The 19838-nt window shown below is 55.0% G+C and overlaps 6 protein-coding genes across 6 annotated transcripts; 3 read left to right on the top strand and 3 right to left on the bottom strand.

Annotated features, from left to right (window-relative positions):
* Window positions 1–1798: 1798 nt before the first annotated feature.
* Window positions 1799–3356, top strand: HER10_EVM0011175 (uncharacterized protein; the record flags this gene model as incomplete). The annotated part of the gene is made up of 2 exons (XM_035480613.1): window positions 1799–3035; window positions 3126–3356. The coding sequence occupies exons 1-2, from the start codon at window positions 1932–1934 to the stop codon at window positions 3354–3356; spliced, it is 1335 nt and encodes a 444-aa protein (XP_035330064.1). The 5' UTR covers window positions 1799–1931.
* A 190-nt stretch (window positions 3357–3546) lies between these two features.
* On the bottom strand, window positions 3547–6699 carry HER10_EVM0010909 (hexokinase). Its single transcript, XM_035480354.1, has 3 exons — window positions 4898–6699; window positions 4249–4827; window positions 3547–4187 (listed from the first exon to the last, which is right to left on the bottom strand). The coding sequence occupies exons 1-3, from the start codon at window positions 5530–5532 to the stop codon at window positions 3695–3697; spliced, it is 1707 nt and encodes a 568-aa protein (XP_035330044.1). The 5' UTR covers window positions 5533–6699; the 3' UTR covers window positions 3547–3694.
* Window positions 6700–7852: 1153 nt separating this feature from the next.
* HER10_EVM0001145 (glucosamine-6-phosphate isomerase) lies at window positions 7853–10334 on the top strand. Its single transcript, XM_035470901.1, has 4 exons — window positions 7853–8695; window positions 8768–8800; window positions 8860–9405; window positions 9463–10334. The coding sequence occupies exons 1-4, from the start codon at window positions 8516–8518 to the stop codon at window positions 9997–9999; spliced, it is 1296 nt and encodes a 431-aa protein (XP_035328844.1). The 5' UTR covers window positions 7853–8515; the 3' UTR covers window positions 10000–10334.
* Window positions 10335–10543: 209 nt separating this feature from the next.
* HER10_EVM0006976 (NDT80/PhoG like DNA-binding family protein) lies at window positions 10544–12832 on the bottom strand. Its single transcript, XM_035476544.1, has 3 exons — window positions 12419–12832; window positions 10959–12272; window positions 10544–10906 (listed from the first exon to the last, which is right to left on the bottom strand). Exons 1-3 carry the CDS (start codon window positions 12526–12528, stop codon window positions 10786–10788), a joined length of 1545 nt encoding a protein of 514 aa, XP_035329555.1. The 5' UTR covers window positions 12529–12832; the 3' UTR covers window positions 10544–10785.
* A 286-nt stretch (window positions 12833–13118) lies between these two features.
* HER10_EVM0006939 (NDT80/PhoG like DNA-binding family protein) lies at window positions 13119–15214 on the bottom strand. Its single transcript, XM_035476510.1, has 3 exons — window positions 14570–15214; window positions 13830–14503; window positions 13119–13763 (listed from the first exon to the last, which is right to left on the bottom strand). The coding sequence occupies exons 1-3, from the start codon at window positions 14945–14947 to the stop codon at window positions 13493–13495; spliced, it is 1323 nt and encodes a 440-aa protein (XP_035329548.1). The 5' UTR covers window positions 14948–15214; the 3' UTR covers window positions 13119–13492.
* A 981-nt stretch (window positions 15215–16195) lies between these two features.
* Window positions 16196–19740, top strand: HER10_EVM0004901 (glycosyl hydrolase family 3 N terminal domain-containing protein; the record flags this gene model as incomplete). Its single annotated transcript, XM_035474529.1, has 7 exons — window positions 16196–16497; window positions 16721–16839; window positions 16917–17790; window positions 17820–18193; window positions 18251–19485; window positions 19565–19651; window positions 19723–19740. 7 exons carry the CDS (start codon window positions 16196–16198, stop codon window positions 19738–19740), a joined length of 3009 nt encoding a protein of 1002 aa, XP_035329275.1.
* Between the last annotated feature and the right edge of the window lie 98 nt (window positions 19741–19838).

Below are 19838 nucleotides of genomic sequence, written 5' to 3'. Positions count from 1 at the left end.
CTGTAGGACTTGAACATTTTTTGACTTCCTCAAAGTCCCATGCGGGTTCTAGACAGATACCCACGGTGGTCACTATAGCCAGATAGCTTATGCGTTTCTGTGAGGCATCAGGAGAGACATAATGTGTCCTTGGCTAAGCTGTCGAGGCAACTGAACTGCAGTCTTGCATAGGTGCTGAGTTTAAGGCTCTTTGAATCTTGGTGAAATGATCTTGCTGAGCTAGGCTTTCGTCAAATGCAAGGCACATCTGAGGAGAGGGGTTCTGCTTCTACGTCTCCTGGATGCCACAGTAAGACTAAAGGCTGTCAGTCTCATACTGAAATCCCCACTTCATGGTTCTTTAATTGCTTTTTTTGTCTATTGTAGAAGACTTTGAGGCACTTGATATCGGTAAACAGTATTTGTACCTCGAAATCCTTGACCCTGTCTGGCCTTTGAGAACGGTGATGTGAAACATAAGAACAAGAACAGGGGGAATGCAGCAATATGTCTTTTCTACAGACGTTACTGTACTTCATTACGATGAGCTGAGGTGCTACGCCTAGCATTCGCAGATGTTCATGGCTTGGAAACTTGCAGGACGCAGCAAACTCTCTCATTCGGCATGGCTCACTGGTCTTGGTCTCCTAGAAGATATGAACGTAAGACTCTAAAGGTACTTACTTTTATGAAGCGGGCACATATTGAGCGGTAAAAGTAGCTCCTTGTGCCTCGAAAAGGTGAACAGCGTAAGAGGCGTAGCGTCTTGGGATATCCCTCGAATGTTCAGGATCTTGATGGCCTCGCCTTAGTCCAAAACACGCAATCCCGGCTGTCATGTTGCCAGTTCTTCTCCACGGATACTTGATGGTTCTGGGAATATGCTTCTCGATTATCTACTGCGTTGCAAAGAAGGATACTCTGAGTATTGCACTACGAGCTAGACTGCCCTGTTGGCTTTGGTTTGGCCTAGCTGTTTTTCCCAGACAGAAGAGAGAGCTCTAAATCTCTTGAAGGTCCTGTAATAGAGGAACTCTAACATAAGAGCATGTGATCCGAAGGGTTGGAACATCACCTGCGAGGGGCTACTCAGTAGACCTTGGTTCAGGTTGACAGCATATGACTCCAACTGTGCGGTGACTGTAACTGTCATCTCGGCGAGAAATTTGCCTCCACTTAGTAAAGAGCATATTCCAAACAATACGTCGTGACTACTATTGTGTAAGGTTGGAGAGGCACGGTAGTAGAGGTTCCGAAAGGGGAAATTACTAAGTACTTGTTGCTACTGATACTGGTGTTGATGAGCCGATAAAACAAAAGCTTTCTGTGATGTGTGGAGGCTCGGAAGTCATAGTCAAACTCATATACGACTAATGAAGTGACCCTCTAGACCATCCTCGCTAGGTTTGCTCATAAGGGCCCTCCTCGCTTTCGAATAAAGCCGGGCCATCACTTGGTTACGGTGTACTTACACTTCATTGCTGCGGGTACTTTCAAACCGTCCGAGGAATTTCGGCAGAGGAGCATCACGAAGAACCATAGGAGCCTGGATTTAAGGCTAAACTGCCTAGACGATAGATATAGCAATCTGTGTTTCTTAAGATACTTGTATAGTAAAGTGGAAGGAAGAAAGTTCCAGTGTCCCAGAAGATGGACGACGTTGGTTAGAAGTGTGTCAGTGTACTTTGGTGCTGCAGGGACTACCCCCGCGATCAAGGAACCCCGGACGGTACGTACCCGGCACCTCTTTAACCTACAGACGCGCTACAGCACGTCAATCGCGTCTCCCACTTCACTTCCACGAAATTTCCCATCCTTGAAGCCGGTGAGGCTCAGAATCCAGGTTCGACCAACGAAAGCAATAAATCCACCCGCATCCTACGCTCTATACATACACTACCATTCGAACTCCTAGACACAGCGACTTCAATCAGCCAGCGCCCTCAGCAAAGATGCCCGTACTAAGCCGCAGAGGCCAACGCCGCCCAGAAAGACGTATCGCCGACGACGAAGACGATGACTCCGGTCCCCAGAACCCCCTCCCAGAATACGAACCCCTCTCCTGCCCGCTCTCAGCGGAAGCGAAGCGCGCCATTGCAGACCTCTCCAACAGCCGCGACGTCCACCGCTACGAAAATCACCTGAAAGCCTCGATACGACATCTTGGTTTCTCCGTTGTCGGCATCAACGATGCCGTCCGCACGCGGCATGAGGCCCTCGCCCGCTTCGCCGAGAAGCGAGCCGAGTCGCAGTCACAGGGTGCGGACAGCAAGACGGACAGCCTAGACAGCCAGGAAAAGTCCCAGCGCGAGCTCGACGTTGAAGCGCATACAGCCGCGCTGGACGACGAGGTCCCCCGCCTGACGGCCGAGGCCGAGGCCGCGCTGCGCGATCTGATTGACAGGCAGACGGAGCTCCTCGACGAAAAGGCTGCGCTCGCGGACACGGTCAACTACTTCCAGACGCTCCCCGAGCAGGCGCCTCTCCAACGCGGCGGGCGCACACGAGCGCAGGCCAACGGTCGCGGCGGCGACGCAGATGAGGACGACAACGACGCAGCGGACGAGAGCGTGCTACCGCCGCCGCCAGAGTACTCCGTCATCGACATACTACGCCAGCAGCGCGCCGACAAGCTGACAGAGTACGAGCGCATGACGGCCTACCAGCGCTACGCCGTCAACAACGACTACGCCGCCTTCAAGAAGCTGTGGCACGATGCCGCGCACGGCGACGCTGAGGTTTCCCTACCCAATGCGAAGCGCTGGTTCGACGATGCCGGGAACCCCGTCATGCCTGCCGTATCCCGGAGAGGCGGCAGCGGTGATGGCGAATCAGCCGCGGCAACTGCGGGGGGCGCGGAGGCAGACGACAGCGACGACGACCTCGTTATTGCTGGAGAGAATAGGGAGTACAGGTGTCCGCTGTCCATGCAGTTGTTCAAGGAGCCCGTCAGCAGCAGCGCGTGCAGCCACACGTTTGAAAAGGCGGCGATTACAGAGTTCCTGCGTAGGTCGCCGGGTCATCGCGCGCAGTGTCCCGTGGCTGGTTGTTCCAAGGTACGTCTTGTTTTTCAAGTCTCGATGGAGACGTGCCCTCCCCATTTCATAGAAAAAGTGCTCTTCAGTCACTAACGCGGACTACCATAGGAAATCGCTCTCAACGACTTCTTTGACGATCCAGTTATCCTGCGCAAAATGAAGCGCGCTCTTGAGCAGCAACGCCGTCGGGAGGAGGAGGAAGAAGAGCGAGAGGGTGAAGAGTCGAACGGGAACGGAGATGGTGACGAGCCGCGGGTGGTGAAGCGGGAGGGAGGCCGTTCAGCAGGGAGGAAGAGGCGCAAGGTGGAGGAGATTGTTGATGATGACGATGAGGAGTAAGGCGTGTGCTGAGAAGCAAAGATTGGCTTTTCTGAGATGCGTCTGCTCAGAGCCATAGAGAGACGGGAAATGAGTGATGATACCCCCCAAAAATTCAAATAATGAGATGAAAATTTTCACACATGATGAGGCTACTGAGCTGATTGAAATGCTTTATGATTATATACGTTTTGTAGAAAAGAATAAGCCATGTTTTTACTCCTTGCCATGCATGCTGTCAGAAATTATGCCACTCAAAAGTGCAAAACCATCTCTATCTTCCTCCCATATCTCAGTCCGCACATACATAGGCTCTCTCACGGGAGGCCCCGCGTGACGCCAAGTGAGAAATCATCTCTTTACGCAGTCCCATCACACGCCCTCGCCAGCGCGACGCCGGCCCCCAACAGCGAGCTCTCCTTCGCCGGCACGAGCTCGACGCTCCTGTCGCCCCGGTTGACCAGCGCGTCGACGTACGACTGGCACATTGCCAGGTAGCCCGGGTAGCACTCGATGACACTGCCGTTGTAGGCGACCATTGTCCGGGGCAGGGCGGTTTCCTTTTCTATTCTCTGGTGAAGAAGGTCCGCGTCCTCGTCCTCGTCCCCCTCTGCGGAATTCCGGTTCGTCGACGCCGTCCGTTTTGCGTTTGTCTCGTTTTCTTCGGCTAGAGACTCGAGACGGAGGGACCATACGGCGTGCAGGCACGCTGCGATGATGGCGGCCGACCTCCTCGAGACGAAGGAGGCTAAGCTGCGGAGGGCGGCGAGGTCTGATGGCGTGGGGGTGTGAGATGAGGGATGTTGGGTGGTGAAGAGGTCGATGGAGGACGAGAGTGATGGTGATGTATCTCTGTCGGTATCGTTAGCGGGGTATTCGTTAAAAAGGGTGAATGTACGGAAGTCAAGCTTACCCTTCAACAGCAGATATCGTCTCGGACTTCAAAGAGTACGGCTCATCAAGAGACTTGGGCACCACGCCGCCAAACACCCCCGTCGACCGAATCGCCTCAATCAACGCGAACCTCACCACCTCGCCGAGATAGTACCCGCTCACCATCTGCTCCAAGGGCTGGAAATCGGGCCTCGGGTGCCCCTGCTTCAACAGCCCGTCCCACCGCGTGACGCTGAGGACGCCCCCGCCGCCAAACATGCCGAGCTCCGTGTTGACGATGACGTCGCGCGCCTCACTCCACCACTCCCGCGGGCGGTCCCCGAATTTCGGCTTGCCGATCAGCGAGACGGGGAGGTAGGCGGCGATGTTGACGCCGGTGCCGAGGATGAGGCCGAAGCGGGTGGCCGGGTGGACGTAGGCTTGGGAGAGCAGCGTGGCGCCGCCGTCGTTGAGGATGACGCGCAGCCGGGTGCCCGTCAGGCCCCTGGCTGCGCAGGCGGCCTCGATGACCTCGCCCAGGTCTTGGCCCATGAGGCCCTCGGCGGCGAGGAAGCCCTTGCCCATGCCGTGGATGCGGCCGCCTTTTAGTGATGTTTGCCTTTTATGAAGATGGTTAGTTCTCGCCCGGTTGGAAATGATCGTTCCCTAGCAACGAGGACTGAACTTACTCGATGGGAAAGCTCCATGCCAGGGCCATGGGCATGGGCCGTGAAGGGTCCTGGCCGTCCTGTGACACCATGTCCCATATCCTCTCGGCCATCCAGTCGAAGAAGGCCATGCCCTCCAAGTTCCTAATGTCGTTGTCGATCTTGAACGAACTCATCCGCACAATCTCGCTCTCCCGGCCCACGGCGTCACGACCCCGCAGCTCGACCAGCGCGATACGCAGCGTCGACCCCCCCACGTCTACCGCCAGGTACTGACCGACCTCGTGCCCGCCGGGGAGCTGGTGGTTGTACGAAGGGAGCATACAGGCCATGCTCGTCTGCAACTTGTCTCTGAACTGCGCCTTGAGGGCGTTGGATAACTCGATGAGGCCATCGTTGTCGAGTAAGGGCCCCAGGAGGAGGTGTTCGGCCTCCTTTAGGTATTCCTCGATACTTTGGCCCGAGGGCGTCGTCGTCCCTGATGTGCTGCAACAATCCACCTTTGAAGTTGTCGGTTTCCCTGAGACGGTTTGTGGCGTGAGCCAGAAGGCTAGGAGGGCTTGGATCAACGATTTGCCCCGGAGCAGCTGCTTGACGACGGCGGCCAGGAAGGACTTTGGAAACGTGGCCATGGTAGGAGGTGAATATGGCTGCATGACATTAAGAGACTTTTGTTTATGAAACGGAGAAGGTCACAATCGGGTTCCGGATCATCTAGCTGACGAGGTATCGGATTGTAAATAAACGGAATCGGGCACGAGCCATGTCCCCCGGAGACAGGCCGTTGAGATGGAATGAAGCGAGTGAGATGGTATGAGTGAGAGAGAGAAAGAGCGAGGAAGAGTGTGAGAGGTAAGGTAGTGGAGGGTTGCAAAGATGTCTGATCGAACGTTTAAACGAACTCCACGGCGGAACGGTAGACGGACTGGTAGCGGATCGACAGGCACAACCCGAGAGGGTGACTGGCGCACCGCACGGAGGGCAGAATAACAACAGAGAATGGAACCTGCCGGTCCCCTCCCCTCGCTCTACTGCTCGGGTTGGCGGTGGAAGCCCAGAGACGTCGTATCCAACAAGAACGACAGTGGATGAACAGCAACGACGAAGTGGGGAGGGGGACAATCGGGAGAGAGAAGGGCGATGGCGACACCGGCCAGCAACCAATGGGTCACTGAACAGAAGACCGGTCGGTGTCTTGGTGTCTTGGATGAGAGGCAAGGTAGTGAGTGAGTGAGTGGGCAAGGTGAGAAGCGGGAATGAGCGAAGACTGTCTTCTAGGTTGTCTTCAACGTCGCACAGGCGATGGGGCGACACGCGGTAATCCCAAGGGCTGGTTCATCTGGTCTAGCTCAGTCCAGGCTCGATGCTCCAACCCACTACATTCACTTGGGGGCCGAATGCTTGGATTGCAGGGGATAGAGTGAGAGTATGTGTGAGAGAGACAAGAGAGGGTGAGTAGGAGAGGAATGAAACCTAAGCTTAACCGGTAGATGAGAGATGAGCGCATGCAACGATGAAAGAGTACCATACAGCAGGGAAATGATAGAGACTTCTAAGAGCCTATAGGTACGCTGTGAGCCTGAGACAACAGCCACAAGTGGCACTTGGATAGAAGCAACTTAAACCAGGAGAGACGAAATGCTGAGCCGAAGCATTGCGACTCGCTGGAAGAAGCCAAGGATTGGTAACTCAATGGACCTCTCACTGAGCTTAAGCTAGGCACTAAGGTAGATAGGTGTCTGCTAAACAAGACGCGACGGGCACTGTCTGAAATTGTGATTGAGCTGGTTGACTGTGAGGTGGACATTACTGCACAGTAAGTGATGGGCAAGATGGGATGGAGGAGGAGAATTGCCCCCTCCAGTTGTAACGTTGCTTTTTGGTAGTTGCGGAAGCTGTGAGTGTCTTCAGTGGACAGTGTGGTGTGGCTGACCAAGATCAGATGAAAACGGACAGCGACTCCGGCGCTTTCGGAGCCCAAGGAAGGGTCGATCCCCCACTCTCTCACACCTTGTCCAAATTGTCAAGATCCACTACCAAAGTTACATGCAACAACCAACACCTCCAAGACTCCACGACTCCATACACAACCTTACCATCAAGCTTCATCTTTGACGATACCAGCCGCGCCGTTGCACTGACACGTTCTCCTCTACCGGCCCTGCATGGTTGCCTCTATCAATCTCGACCGGCCTCTTGTCTCATCCAATGGACCAATCCTCATCCTCAATGCCGAGGCCTCCACCACAGCACCACGTCTATGGCAACTTGGTACAGGATTAATTAACCAACAACTAAGCCGCCGCTGACCTTTCAAGCTCGAGCCATCCACAATACCGCACGAGTGACGAGCGGTCTCATCAATTATGTATCCGTCCTTCTATACCTTATGTATCATGAGATGTCTACAGTACACTAAAGTAGCCGGCCGGCGGCAACCATGCCCGTTACGTTAGATCGCTCGCTTCAGTCCCCACGTATCAGTTGCATGCAAAGCACGGCATCCTCCAGACGTACACTAGGCCATCCGTCCACCCCTGCTGGCATGCAGTGACATGCAATCAATCGTCAGCCGCCAGGTTGCAGAAAGCCCAGGGCCCTCCAAAGAGCCAAGGAGGGGAGACCCGAGTTCACGGACGCCGGCCGTGTCAACGACAAGCGACCACCATCGCCACCCCGTGCGCGCCGATATCGAAACATCCACACAGTAGAAGCTTCAGAAAGCAGCTATTCCAAGCTTGGGCCCCCTCCCCATGCTAGGTGCTGGGGAGTCATTGAACCCGACCACATGGCTCCTTCAACACCACCATCGCCCCGCCTGGGAAAACAGGAACATGCCCGACCCTGGCCCGGCAAACCCGGGGAAGCTCGGCTCAACTCGAGTCTAAATCGTGAATGACGATATGCTATCTGAGAAAAAACGGCCTGCCTGCAACAAGACGATCACAAAAGGTACTGCTCATCACCAGACTCCTCCTCATCAGCCTACTTCTCATTCGCAGAACAGTGCTGATGATCATGTCAAAACCATGACCTATTGGTACACCATCTCCGCTGTTCATGAGTCGAGAGCGCTTCGACATCCAATCCCTTTGGGAAGAGAGACTCGGCCGATTAAAAAAAAACCTGTCACGGGCAACGTTGATAATGTAATGTACAGTACAACTTGTTCCCTCCCTGCCGGCCCGGTTGGTGGTGGGACTCTGTTCCTCAAACACGGCCGATAGCAGTGACGTTCCATCCCCCTCCACCACACAAACGGGGTTGAGGTGGGAAAATCATCAGCATACTTTGGGGCTTGTTGCCGCAAAAGTCTGTGATGTCAGGCTTCTTGCGACGAGACGGGCCCCGGGGAGGGGAGAACCCCCTCGAAGGAGGGGCGTGGGCGAACCGCAAAGACTTTTTGGTCTGTCCACCTGGGTGTAATTGCTCCCTCATAAGCAAAGGCACCTTTCATCTTGCCCCCCTCTCGTATCTATCTTTCCTCTCCGTCCTCACAATACGAAAGCTGAAGATACCTGAGAGTGTCCAACTACCATCTTGCCCTTGTATCCATCTCTGCCCTATACGTTATACCTCCTCGTATCATATCGTATCGTTGTACCTTTCCCTATCCGTGTAAACACATCCACCCCCACGATGAGGCTGATTATCCGCGACGATGCCGAGGCCGCCAGCGCCTACGTAGCCAACTACGTCGTTGACCGCATCAAGCACTTCAACCCTACACCGGCGCATCCCTTCGTGCTTGGCTTGCCCACGGGAAGCAGTCCCCTCGGTGTATACAAGATCCTTGTTCAGAAGTACAAGGCTGGAGAGGTAGGACCATGTCTCTCAACTACCATCATCATCAAGCGTCTTCTTGGTCACTAACAACATGTGTACTCATAGATCTCTTTTGAAAATGTCATCACCTTCAACATGGTACGTGGATATCTCATAACAACAATGACCTCCATGGGCCGCATCTAACACAACCCCAGGACGAATACGTCGGCATCCCCCGCGACCACCCAGAATCATACCACTCCTTCATGTGGAAGCACCTCTTCTCCCACGTAAACATCCACCCCCAAAACGTAAACATCCTTAACGGCCAGAACCCGAACCTCGAAGCCGAGTGCGTCGCCTACGAGTCCAAGATCAAGGCCGTCGGCGGCATCGACCTCTTCCTCGCGGGCATCGGCGAGGACGGCCACATCGCCTTCAACGAGCCCGGCTCCTCCCTCGCCTCCCGCACCCGCGTCAAGACGCTCGCCTACGACACCATCCTCGCTAACTCGCGCTTCTTCGGCAACGACGTTGACCAGGTCCCGCGCCTGGCCCTCACCGTCGGTGTTCAGACCGTGCTCGAGGCGCGCGAGGTCGTGGCGATTATCTTGGGTGCGAAGAAGGCGCTTGCGCTGCAGAGGTGTATCGAGCAAGGGGTCAACCACATGTGGACGCTGTCGAGTCTGCAGCTGCACCCTCACCCCATGATAGTCGTAGACGAGGATGCGACGCTCGAGCTGCAAGTCAAGACGGTCAAGGTAAGACTCCAAAGAAACCAAGGAGGGAAATCTGGATGGCTGATTACAAAACCCCAGTACTTCAAATCCATCGAAAAGGTAGCCCGCGAACAAGGCTTCGAACAAATCCTCCCCTCCAAAATCCGCACCGGCCCATCCCCTCCCCCGATCCCAATAACCCGCATCGACGAGGTCGACACGCCCACCATCCTCCACCCGCAGCCCACAACCTCGCGCCTGCTCCGCGCCTCCCCGGCGACAGAGTACCCCGTCCGCTCGCGCTCCACGTCCCCGGACATCGAGCTCGTCTTCGAGAGCATGGCCTCCCGCACAAAGACCCCCTCGGAGCAGCAGCTCCGCGCCGTGACGCCCGATCTCGTGACGGACCGGATGGCGGAGCGGATCCCGGGGGTCCCTGCTGCGGTTACGGGGCGGTTGACGCCCAATCCGGAGAAGCAGCAGCAGACGTCTTCGACGTCGATTAGTAGGTCTGCTACGCCGGAGCTCGTTCCGGATCGTATGGCGTCGAGGATCCCTGAGCCTGCGCTCGCGAGGCGGTTGACGCCGAACCCGGAGCAGCAGATGATGTCTAGGGTTAATGCCGTTGGTGCTTGAAAAGACAGAGACCACTTTTTCTTCCTTCTTCTTTTTTTTCTTTTCTATTCAATCTGAGATTGTTGTAAGCATATTGATATCTTTTTACACTCGCTAGATGCCATTTAAAGACGCATTGCAGTAGGAAAGGAGAAGGGTTCTTTGGGGTTGAACAAGGCCTAAACAGAATGTAGCATAGTAGACTACGGCCAAATAAAGGGAAAGGAAACAGATGAAAACTTTTAAGAGACCTAGATTTATGACTTGGTAGTAACAAAAGAAGAAAGTTTTGTATAAGGGAAATCAATAAACTCCTGGGATGGGGGTTGACGTCCACTTGGATGTTGCGTAAGGGGGCAGATAGAGCAGATAGAGCAGATCTGGTCGTGTAGTTGAGATAAAAGACACTCAAAATGTCAAGAGATTTCCGTACAGCATCGTACTTTGCAGCGTCCTTGGTACGTGCGATATGTCAAGTACTGTGTTGCACGCAATGCGATGAACGGAAACTCGACCTTCAGAAAAGAAGCTGAGCCGATTATAATAACAACACTTCTGTATTTGAGTCTCCGTCACCTACAACTCGGGTATAACCGCATCAGACCTAATTTGCCATTTAACCGCCCGCCCCTCTCGCCAACCATTCTCTGCCTTCCCGGTAGAATGGCAGGCCCATGTAACAATGACCGTATAATACACAACCAAAGATGGAGGAAACCAAACATAGGAATTGGGTGAAACAAAAAAGAACGAACATGAATGCGGCTTTCGTCAATTCGTATCAGATATGCTCCCATATATAAAATCCTACGATTCGGCGGTAAAATATCTCTTTGCCTTGCTCCGGAGCTGCTGTGCCTTGATTTCCGGCGGTACAATGGTGTGGTGGACTACGTGGGGGCGATAGATTGCCTCGACTGGCGGCATCCTGTTTGACATGTTAGTACGTGCAGTGTTTACTGAACTCTAGAGTTCCTTACCAGTCGTCGACGCTAAGCGGAAAGTATTCGTAGAGTAGATCGTCCTCTTCCTTGGGACTCTGGCTCGGGTTATGGCCCGCAGCCGCCGTCGATTTGGTGAACTGCGGGCTCTGCACGTCCGAATTTGACCTATTCGGACTCCTCTCGTCTTCTGAAAGCGATAGGTTGATCGGGCCGGAAATGGCACCGCGCGGAGCCGAGATGGATGCCGATGCCCTGCCCAGGCTTCTCGAGGGTTCTGTAGACCATGCCGGGATAGGTGGTCTGTTGATACCCGGTGACATGGCAAGCTTCTTTGCTGGCGGCTGGCCCCCGCTCGACTCGCGGTAGAGTTGCGGCGGCGCCCAGTCTGCTGGTTGTTGGACGTTCCCAACATTTTGATATTTGGGTATCGGCGTGGGAAGGCCACTGTTGCCGCCATTCTCCTTCTGCGGCGTCGCGGCGGTAGCGTCGCTGTTGCTCCTCCCGCCAACCTTCTTATCTCCACCCGTCAGGGGAATGTCTTTCCGGCTGTCGAAATTCCTCGGGCTGCGGCCTCTGACAATGACGGGGCCGGAGTGGGTTTCGGCAATCTTGATGTATTCGCCCGACTGCAGCTTGCCGACCAAGCTGATTTCCACAATGTAATGTTGTTGGAGACCCTTTCTCCTTCCGTTATTCGCTGTTGCATGCTTGAACTGTAGCCTTTTCCATGATAACGGCAGGGAAATCCGGTTCGCGTCCACCTCTTGCCCGTTGGCTAGGTCCAAGACGATGTTGGGCGGTCCGCCATTGGATTTGGGTTCCTCGGCGCCTATGGGATGCGCGCTCTTCCAAGGTATTGATATGATTTCTGTAACCTTGCCCTCGATAGACTCGATGGCGGTTATGGAGGCGGACAGCTCGAATATGGGCATCTGCCGGCCCTGCTCGTCCACCACGTGGGTAATGTGTCGCGGTATGGTTACCTGGCCAGAGCACTGCCACAGGTTTCGCCGATAGCACGTCAACTCGAGGGGCCGGCCGCTGTTCTCGGCGCCAAAGACGTCCTCGGCGACGAAGAACATGCCGTACAGCTCGGCCGTCATGCTGGGTTCTACATGTTGGCCCGTACCGTCCAAGAGCGTCGCCTTCAGCGTCGGGGCCGAAAAGCCGAGCAACTTGTTATCCAGCTCCTGTGTGGGCGAGTCCTGGTTGAAATCTTCGGGAGCGGGTGGTGCTTCGTACTGCCGATTTGAGTACGCAAAGGGGTCTTCGAAGCCTGTTGCGGAGAAGTCTTCGAAGCCGTAGGTGGGCGTGAACGGTAATGCGGGAAATGTGCCATTGACGGTATCTCTACAGGGGAGGAGGCGAGGCATGTGTTAGCCAAATTGACTTTCATATCATGGTTGCGATCGGGTGCCGGCGAGACGGGAGGAGCTGACTTTGCTGCGTCTTACCAGCCTCGCCAAGTGCTGAATGAGGACGGGAAGGGCACTTACAGCAGTGAATCGTCAAAAATGGAAGAGTCTATACCGTCGACCACGGCGCTATTGAGGCTCATGCCGTCGCCGGGCGTCGCGCCGGACGACAATGAATGGAACGCAGCCATGGCATGGTAGTTGGACTTGTGTAGCGAGCGCCGTGCCGACGATGCGCGCAGCTACCTACGCCTGGCCGGGTGGGAGAGGTTGTCTGGGGGTTTCGCTGCCCTGGTCTAAGGTAGTGTCGAGTACTGCCGGATGGAAACTTTCTAGAAAAAAAAAGAGCTCTGTCGATTCGAGCAAAAGGATTGCCCGCGACCACTGGGACAAAGACAAACAAGTCAAGGGACGTGGGGGTGGTTGGCGCTGGAGGCCTACATAAACGAGTGTCAATGGGAAATACAAAAGCGGAGGGCTCTCTCCAAGGCTTCGGCTTCTGGAGAGAGAGAATGCGTGGAGTCGAAGCGCGCGAGAAAGAGGGAAGGAGAGCACCTGCGCAGTGTCCACCCCTATCAGGACACCCGTGTACCGTCATTGGCTGGCTGTTATCGCACTGTGGAGGCAGGGAATTAAAGTCACGGCACCAAGATGCGGGGAGCTTCAAGGATGCCTCTGCAGGCTGTTACGCAGCACTTAGGCAAATAATTCGGCCGATGGTTCCCGGAATACAGTTCTTGTCACTGTACAGAAGCACTATCCTCTTTTCCTCGCTCGTCAACCAGCAGTAACCTCACTTATCATCATTAAGAAATCTTGTAATTTATGGCCGAACATCGGCGTCTACCCAATCTACTTTCATGTTGTGCAACCATTCTCTGGCAGACAATCAACCAAACTCTGGCGAAGACTAAGCGAGGCCCTCTCTACCTTGCCCAGTAAGGCACTTGGTGTTACCAGTAACCACCCCCAGCCATCTTGGAAACTTTATCTGCGCATCCAGTTACGCCCTCAAGTTCGGATGGCAGCTCTATGCGTATACAGTCTATTGTAGGGCTCGACCCTGTCCTTCTCTCTTCACTTGCCGTCTTTCTTCACTGTATTCGTACGTATCCCCAGAATCTTGACTCGTGTCCTTCACTACAATTCGTCATTCTACGGCATAATCGGCGATTGGTCGTCCTTTCTGCTCGACACCAACGCCCCGGACTTCCAAACCTCGTCTACCACCAACTGCGTGGCGCCCTCCCTGATCTCTTCAGAAAATATCACCAAGTCGGCATCCGCCCCGTCTTCCAATGACCCTTTGATGCCTTGGAGACCGAGCATGGCCGCCGGCGTCGCCGTGACGGCCTTCAACGCCTTGGGAATACCCGTACCAGACCATCGGAGGAAGTTGTTAACACATTCCATCAGTGTGACAGCACTATCGAGCTGTTAGTTCTGTATCTGTCAAAGACATCGCCTCGAATCGTTGATGTGTCTCTCTCACCTTCCAGCAATCGTATTGGTGCCCTCCAGCAACAGCGTAGAGCCAACCTTGATGATGTTATTCACATCCTGTCCATTAACCCACTGATATGACCCATCCGCAAGACCCATCATATGCATAGCGTCCGTCACCAAAATGAATCCATCAGGATGCGCATTGAACGCAATCTTGATCGTCGTCGGATGAAGATGGATACCGTCAGAGATAATACCAAAATACGGCCGCGCCAAGCTCTCCGCCAGTCCCAACACGCCAAATACGCCCGGGTTACGGTGGTGAAGGGGCCGCATGGCGTTGAACAGATGCGTAATCATCGTCGCGCCCGCGGCCACCGCCACCGACGCGTCTTCGTACGTCGCCTCCGAGTGGCCGATGGAGTAGATGATGCCCCGTTCCCGCAGCTCTGGGATGATTTTGGTCATGTTGCCCCGCTCCGGCGCCGCCGTGATCATCTTGATCGGGATGACGCCGCCGTTGGCCGCGCTGGGCTCGATGTTGTCGGCGCCGTAGCATCGGACCAGGTCGTCAAAGGTCTCTGCCTGCTGCAGGACGTCGACGTTGTGAATGCCGTTCTTGGTGGGGTTCAGGAACGGGCCCTCCACGTGCGCGCCGAGCGATTCGGCTCCGTCGTGGGCTGCTTGTAAGCCTCCTGATGCTCCGAGATAAGGCAGGGCCTGCAGAGTGAATCACTTAGCATCAACCAACAATATTAAATACATCCCAGACCGGGTGTTACTCACCCCCTGATAGAGCTCTGGCTTTTGACTAGTGAGTGTCGGAACGTAGGACGTGACGCCCGTAGACACGAGCTTCCTGTTCAATTCCCGGACCTTTTTGCCGTATTGCGTCATATCCTCGAGCAGCGTGGAAAAGTTGAAGCCGAAGGCGCCGTTGAGCTGGCAGTCAATCATGCCGGCCGACACGATGCGGCCGCCCAGGTTGATGGTCTCATCCGGAAGACAGAGGTCGTCGAAGAAGGCGGCCTGGCTGTGGATGATCTTGCCCGTGACGGAGCTGACCCAGATGTCTTCTGATACAAGGGCGTCGCCCTTTACGAGACGGCAGTTTGTGAATTTCGTGATGCCATTCTTTGGCGTCTTGGGGATGGCGATGGGCATTCTTGGATGTTGTGCGTGTTCGTGTAGGTATGTGTGTATCTCAGACGGGGTGATGGAGGCTGAGGTTGAAGTTGAGGTTTAGGTGCTTTCGGATTGGTGGGAGGGTTGGGTTTGGGTTGCGCTTCAGTAACGACGCCATGAACAAAAAAAGGCGAAACAGAGCGGCTTTGAGGGACTGATTCGAGTATTATTCACCAGCAACAGCCAGGTGCGCTTGCTTACAGTTACTTGAGACCGGCGGCGGCGAATTCACTGCTGGGGGGGACCGGCATGGCCCGGCCTGCGTGGAAAGTCTCATGGTCGTCCAAGGTGTTGGACACATCGTCATGGCCCCTCACAGTTGCAGTGAGATAGCCATCACACATGGTGGTATGAGATAGGACGGAGATTTGGGTCACGGGTGTGTGTGTGTGTGTACGCCTACGGATAGGTGTGTCTGTGTTTGGCAATGGCATCAAACGTGCCTTTTGGTGGGGTTTGGTCCATGGAGGGGTCGAAGATCAAGAGATACGCAACAAGAGGCCGATGGCACCGGTGCCGGTTGCACTGCCATGTGCCCTCCGAGTCAGAGAAAACTACTTGACCAACGGCTGGTCCACATGGCAGAGACGATTCGTTTCTGGGAGGTCTTGTTTCACTGCAAAGCACCCAAGCACACGGCGCAAGTTGCAACGCATCATCATTCACCATCTGCTTCCCAAGTTCCAGAATCGGAGGGGTACGAAGTTACCTGGGCCCCACACATTGTGTCAGGGACGGGGACCTTTGGGGCCGTTGACATTCACGTTTGGAGAAGACAATCTCCAAAAGCAACGAGCGTTGCATGTGTGGGAGCCGGAGAGAGCCCCAAAGAGACACAGACAGTGACAGACTCGGTCTAGACGGGGCAACGAAAGGGAAAGAAAAGAAGGTTTGACGTGGTGAGGCTCCATGTAACGTTCCGTTGTCGAGGCCGAAGATCAGAGAGAGAGACGCTAACATTGGAAATGGAGCTTTGGTCTTTGGGTACGTACCCCACACCAAGCACACGTCCCACCTCCAAAAAAGTGGGTGGATCCGGCACAGACGGCGCCCCACCCTCTTTATCGCGATAAGAAACGTTCTTCCCCCGGTCGGGCAAAGTGCGGGCAAAGACGGACACGGCTCCTATCGACCAATCAATCTCCTTTACCACCCTCCTTCGGCTCTCCTCACCAGCCAATGATTGTCGGCCGTGGCTGGTGCAGCAGCCCACCGCTCCCGCCGCACATGGCGTCCCGCTCCCAGCCCGCGTCTTCCTTCTCCTCCTCTTCCTTCGTCCCGCGCGACGGCTCCGGGTCACATCCGTCCAGCAACCGGGAATCAACGTCAACTTCAAAGTCAACGTCAACCTCGGAGAACGGTCGCCGCCACCACCACCACAACAACACCCGCCAACGCCAACACCACCTCCCCCCGTTCAAACCACGCCATCTCGAGAGGTACTATGCGCGGCAAAACGTGACGAGCCGCAGACCACTAGCTATGGGGCAAGTCAAGGAGCTCGACCCACTATGGCAGGATCTCGATTGGTACGTTCGTCTGGTCCCTATTCCCTTTCCCTTTCCTTCAGACTCGACCCGCCCTCCACCTCATCTCATCGCCGAATCGCGCACATGGCCCCTTGTCTTGTTCTTTACCTCGTTCCATTTACGGCATCATATCTGGGAGTAGGGGGGGACACAATGACGCCAGTCACCTAGCTCCTTTCCGATTCGCTCCTCGCTGACATGTCCACGCTGTTGCGCCGTACAGGGCCATTGGCCAGATGCTCATCATGGGCTGGGATGGCACCGAGGTGACGCCCCAGATCCGTTCTCTAATTGAGGATCATCACCTAGGGACTATCATCTTGACTGCCAAGAACCTCAAATGTCGGTGCCCTTTGCGCTGTTGATCAGTTCTGTTATCATCGACACCTCGTGAATTGTGTGCTGATGCCATGGGTTAGCTGCTCAAGAAACGGCAAAGTTGGTCAAGGAACTCCAGACTATTGCACACAAGGCTGGCCATCCCAAGCCACTGCTTATTGCCCTTGACCAAGAGAATGGCGGTGTCAACAGTCTCTTCGACGAGGACTACGTCTGCCAGTTCCCCAGTGCCATGGGCATCGCCGCCACGGGCCGGGTCGAACTAGCCTACGAAGTGTCGAAAGCTACTGCTACCGAGGTTGGCGCCTGTGGCATCAACTTCATGCTCGGGCCGGTATTAGATGTCCTCTCGAATGCCAGGTATCAACCTATCGGAGTACGTGCTACCGGCGACGACCCCCAGGAGGTCTCTCAGTACGGCATCGCCGCCATCAATGGCATTCGCGATGCCGGTCTCGCAAGTTGCGGGAAGCATTTCCCGTCGTACGGAAACTTGGACTTCTTGGGGTCCAGCTTGGACGTTCCCATCATCACACAGACTCTGGAAGAGCTCAGTCTGAGTGCCCTTGTGCCTTTCCGAAACGCAATTGCGACGGGCAAGCTGGACGCTATGTTCGTAGGAGGCTGTGGCATCTCCAACCCCTCCATGAATGTCTCCCACGCGTGCCTGTCCAACCAAGTTGTGGACGATCTTCTCCGAGAGGAACTTGGTTTTGACGGTGTCGCCATCTCAGAATGTCTCGAAATGGAGTCTCTGACCCATGAGCTCGGTGTACAGAACGGAGTCGTCATGGCTGTAGAGGCTGGATGTGACTTGGTACTCCTATGCCGAGCCTACGACGTCCAGCTTGAAGCGATCAAGGGGCTCAAGTTGGGTGTCGAGAACGGTATCTTTACCAAGGAACGAATATACACGTCTTTGAATCGCGTGCTACGACTCAAGGACACTTGCACGTCTTGGCAGACAGCACTCAATCCGCCAGGCATATATCACTCTTGTCCAAGTTGCATCCTTCACATATGGCTTTAGCGAGGAAATCATACGACGATTCCATCACGGTCATTCGAGACAAGGAAAAGCTGTTACCCCTATCCGAGTCGATGCACCAAGAAGAAGAGCTGCTCCTTCTCACACCATTAGTGAAACCACTACCGGCGTCAAGCTTGACCAAGAGTATCCTCCAAGCGAAGGATGCCCAGAGGCTTGCCCCTACACCACACGATACTTGGTTGCACCGCGAAAAGGGGGCCATCATGAGCGGGGAGGGTGTCTTTAGAGAATTCGGACGCTCTCTAGCTCGGTCCCGCCACGGAAAGCTCCTCCATACCAGCTATACTGCGAATGGAGTCAGGCCAGGTACGTTACTCTTCAAGACGCCAGAAAATGTAGCGGGCTAACTCTATTGATATCAAGTCCATGAAAACCTCATTCACAGAGCATCCTGCATCATCATCATCACTGCGGATGCCAACAGAAACCTGTACCAAGCCGGCTTCACGAAACACGTCGAGATGATGTGTTCCATGCTGCGAACCCGTGGCCAGAAGAAATCCGTCATCGTCGTGGCCGTAAGCTCTCCGTACGACTTCGCCATGGACAAGTCCATCGGTACATACATCTGCACCTTTGACTTTACAGAAACCGCGATGCACGCGTTGGTACGCGCTCTCTGCGGGCACTTTGTACCAAAGGGAACTCTTCCAGGGACACTACGGAAAAGCAAAAAGGTGCTCAAGTCCCGCCAGCACTGGATCGTGGAGGAGTACGATCGGCGCCGCGACGCTCACGGCCTCGAGGAGCTCACAAAGGTCGTCGCCCGCGCCAACACCGTCGACCTGGGCCATCTGGAGTCGATGCCGGCCGCGTGCTTCGAGCTCTCGAAGCCAAACGTCGAGGAGGCACACTTTGTCGTCCGCAATAGTAGCACGCATGCCCTGTACGGCTTCGCCGCGACGTATTTCGTAGATGGCATCGGCATCCTTGGCGCCATCTTCGTGGATCCCACCAAGCGCAACGTCTCCGTCGGCCGGTCCCTCCACAGGCGTGCGCTGCGGCATCTCCTGACCAACAACCAGCGGGCCGTGAAGAAGATCCAGCTGGGAACTTCCTTCCCGGGCGTCTTCCTCGGCATCCCTATCGATGAGGGCGGCGGCGTCAAGAACTGGTTCGCCAACAACGGCTGGGACGTACAATTCCCGAAGCGCCTCACGAACCTCGCCATCCACGACCTGAGCGGCTGGGCGATCCCCGAGGGCCTTCTGCAGAGCATCCAGCGCGCCAACCTCAGTTTCGACCTCATCCACGGCCTCGACAACGCCGAAAGCGTGCTTGGCCACGTGGCCGCCAACGCCAACCCCGAGGTGCTGGAGCTGTACCGGTCCGCGCTGCAGGAGACGAAAGCGTGCGGTATAGTAAGGGCAAAGGGAGCGGGCGACGCGCTGCTGGGAACGATCATTATATGTCGGCCGGGGAGTCCGCTGGCGACGTATATCCCGCCTTTGCTTTCTGCCGTCGACGAGGGCATCGGTGGTGTTTTGGCGCCCGTGATTCATCCCGGGCCGCAGGATACGCTTGTACTTCAGGGGCTTACTTTGATGGGCGTCCGTCAGAATAAGGCGCACAAGTCGGCCAAGACGGTGCTTAGCTGGGTAAGCTGTTGTCACCTCCCTCACCCTCTAGTATCATTTTCTAGGTGTTGGGACTTCACTGACAATATTATGTGCGCAGGTGCAAGACGACACTTACGAACATGTCATGGCGATGGGATTTGAGATTTTGCAGTCTTACGAGGAACTTACGACCGCCCCAGAAAACGTGAGCAGTTTGACTTAAGTTCATGAAGATGACGTTTATTGACAGATGAGCTAACGATGGGTTTCCCCAAGTGGACTGATTTGAATTAAGGATTCCCTGCAATGTGCACATGTTCCTATGGGAGGCTCAGCGTGCGGTATACCCTTTGGATTTGGGGGTTTCTGGATCATCGTCGCATTAGTATGTA

The sequence above is a fragment of the Colletotrichum scovillei genome (genome assembly GCF_011075155.1).
Source record: "Colletotrichum scovillei strain TJNH1 chromosome Unknown Contig00009, whole genome shotgun sequence".
Taxonomy (NCBI): domain Eukaryota; kingdom Fungi; phylum Ascomycota; class Sordariomycetes; order Glomerellales; family Glomerellaceae; genus Colletotrichum; species Colletotrichum scovillei.
This window is presented reverse-complemented; position numbering and strand designations above follow the sequence as displayed.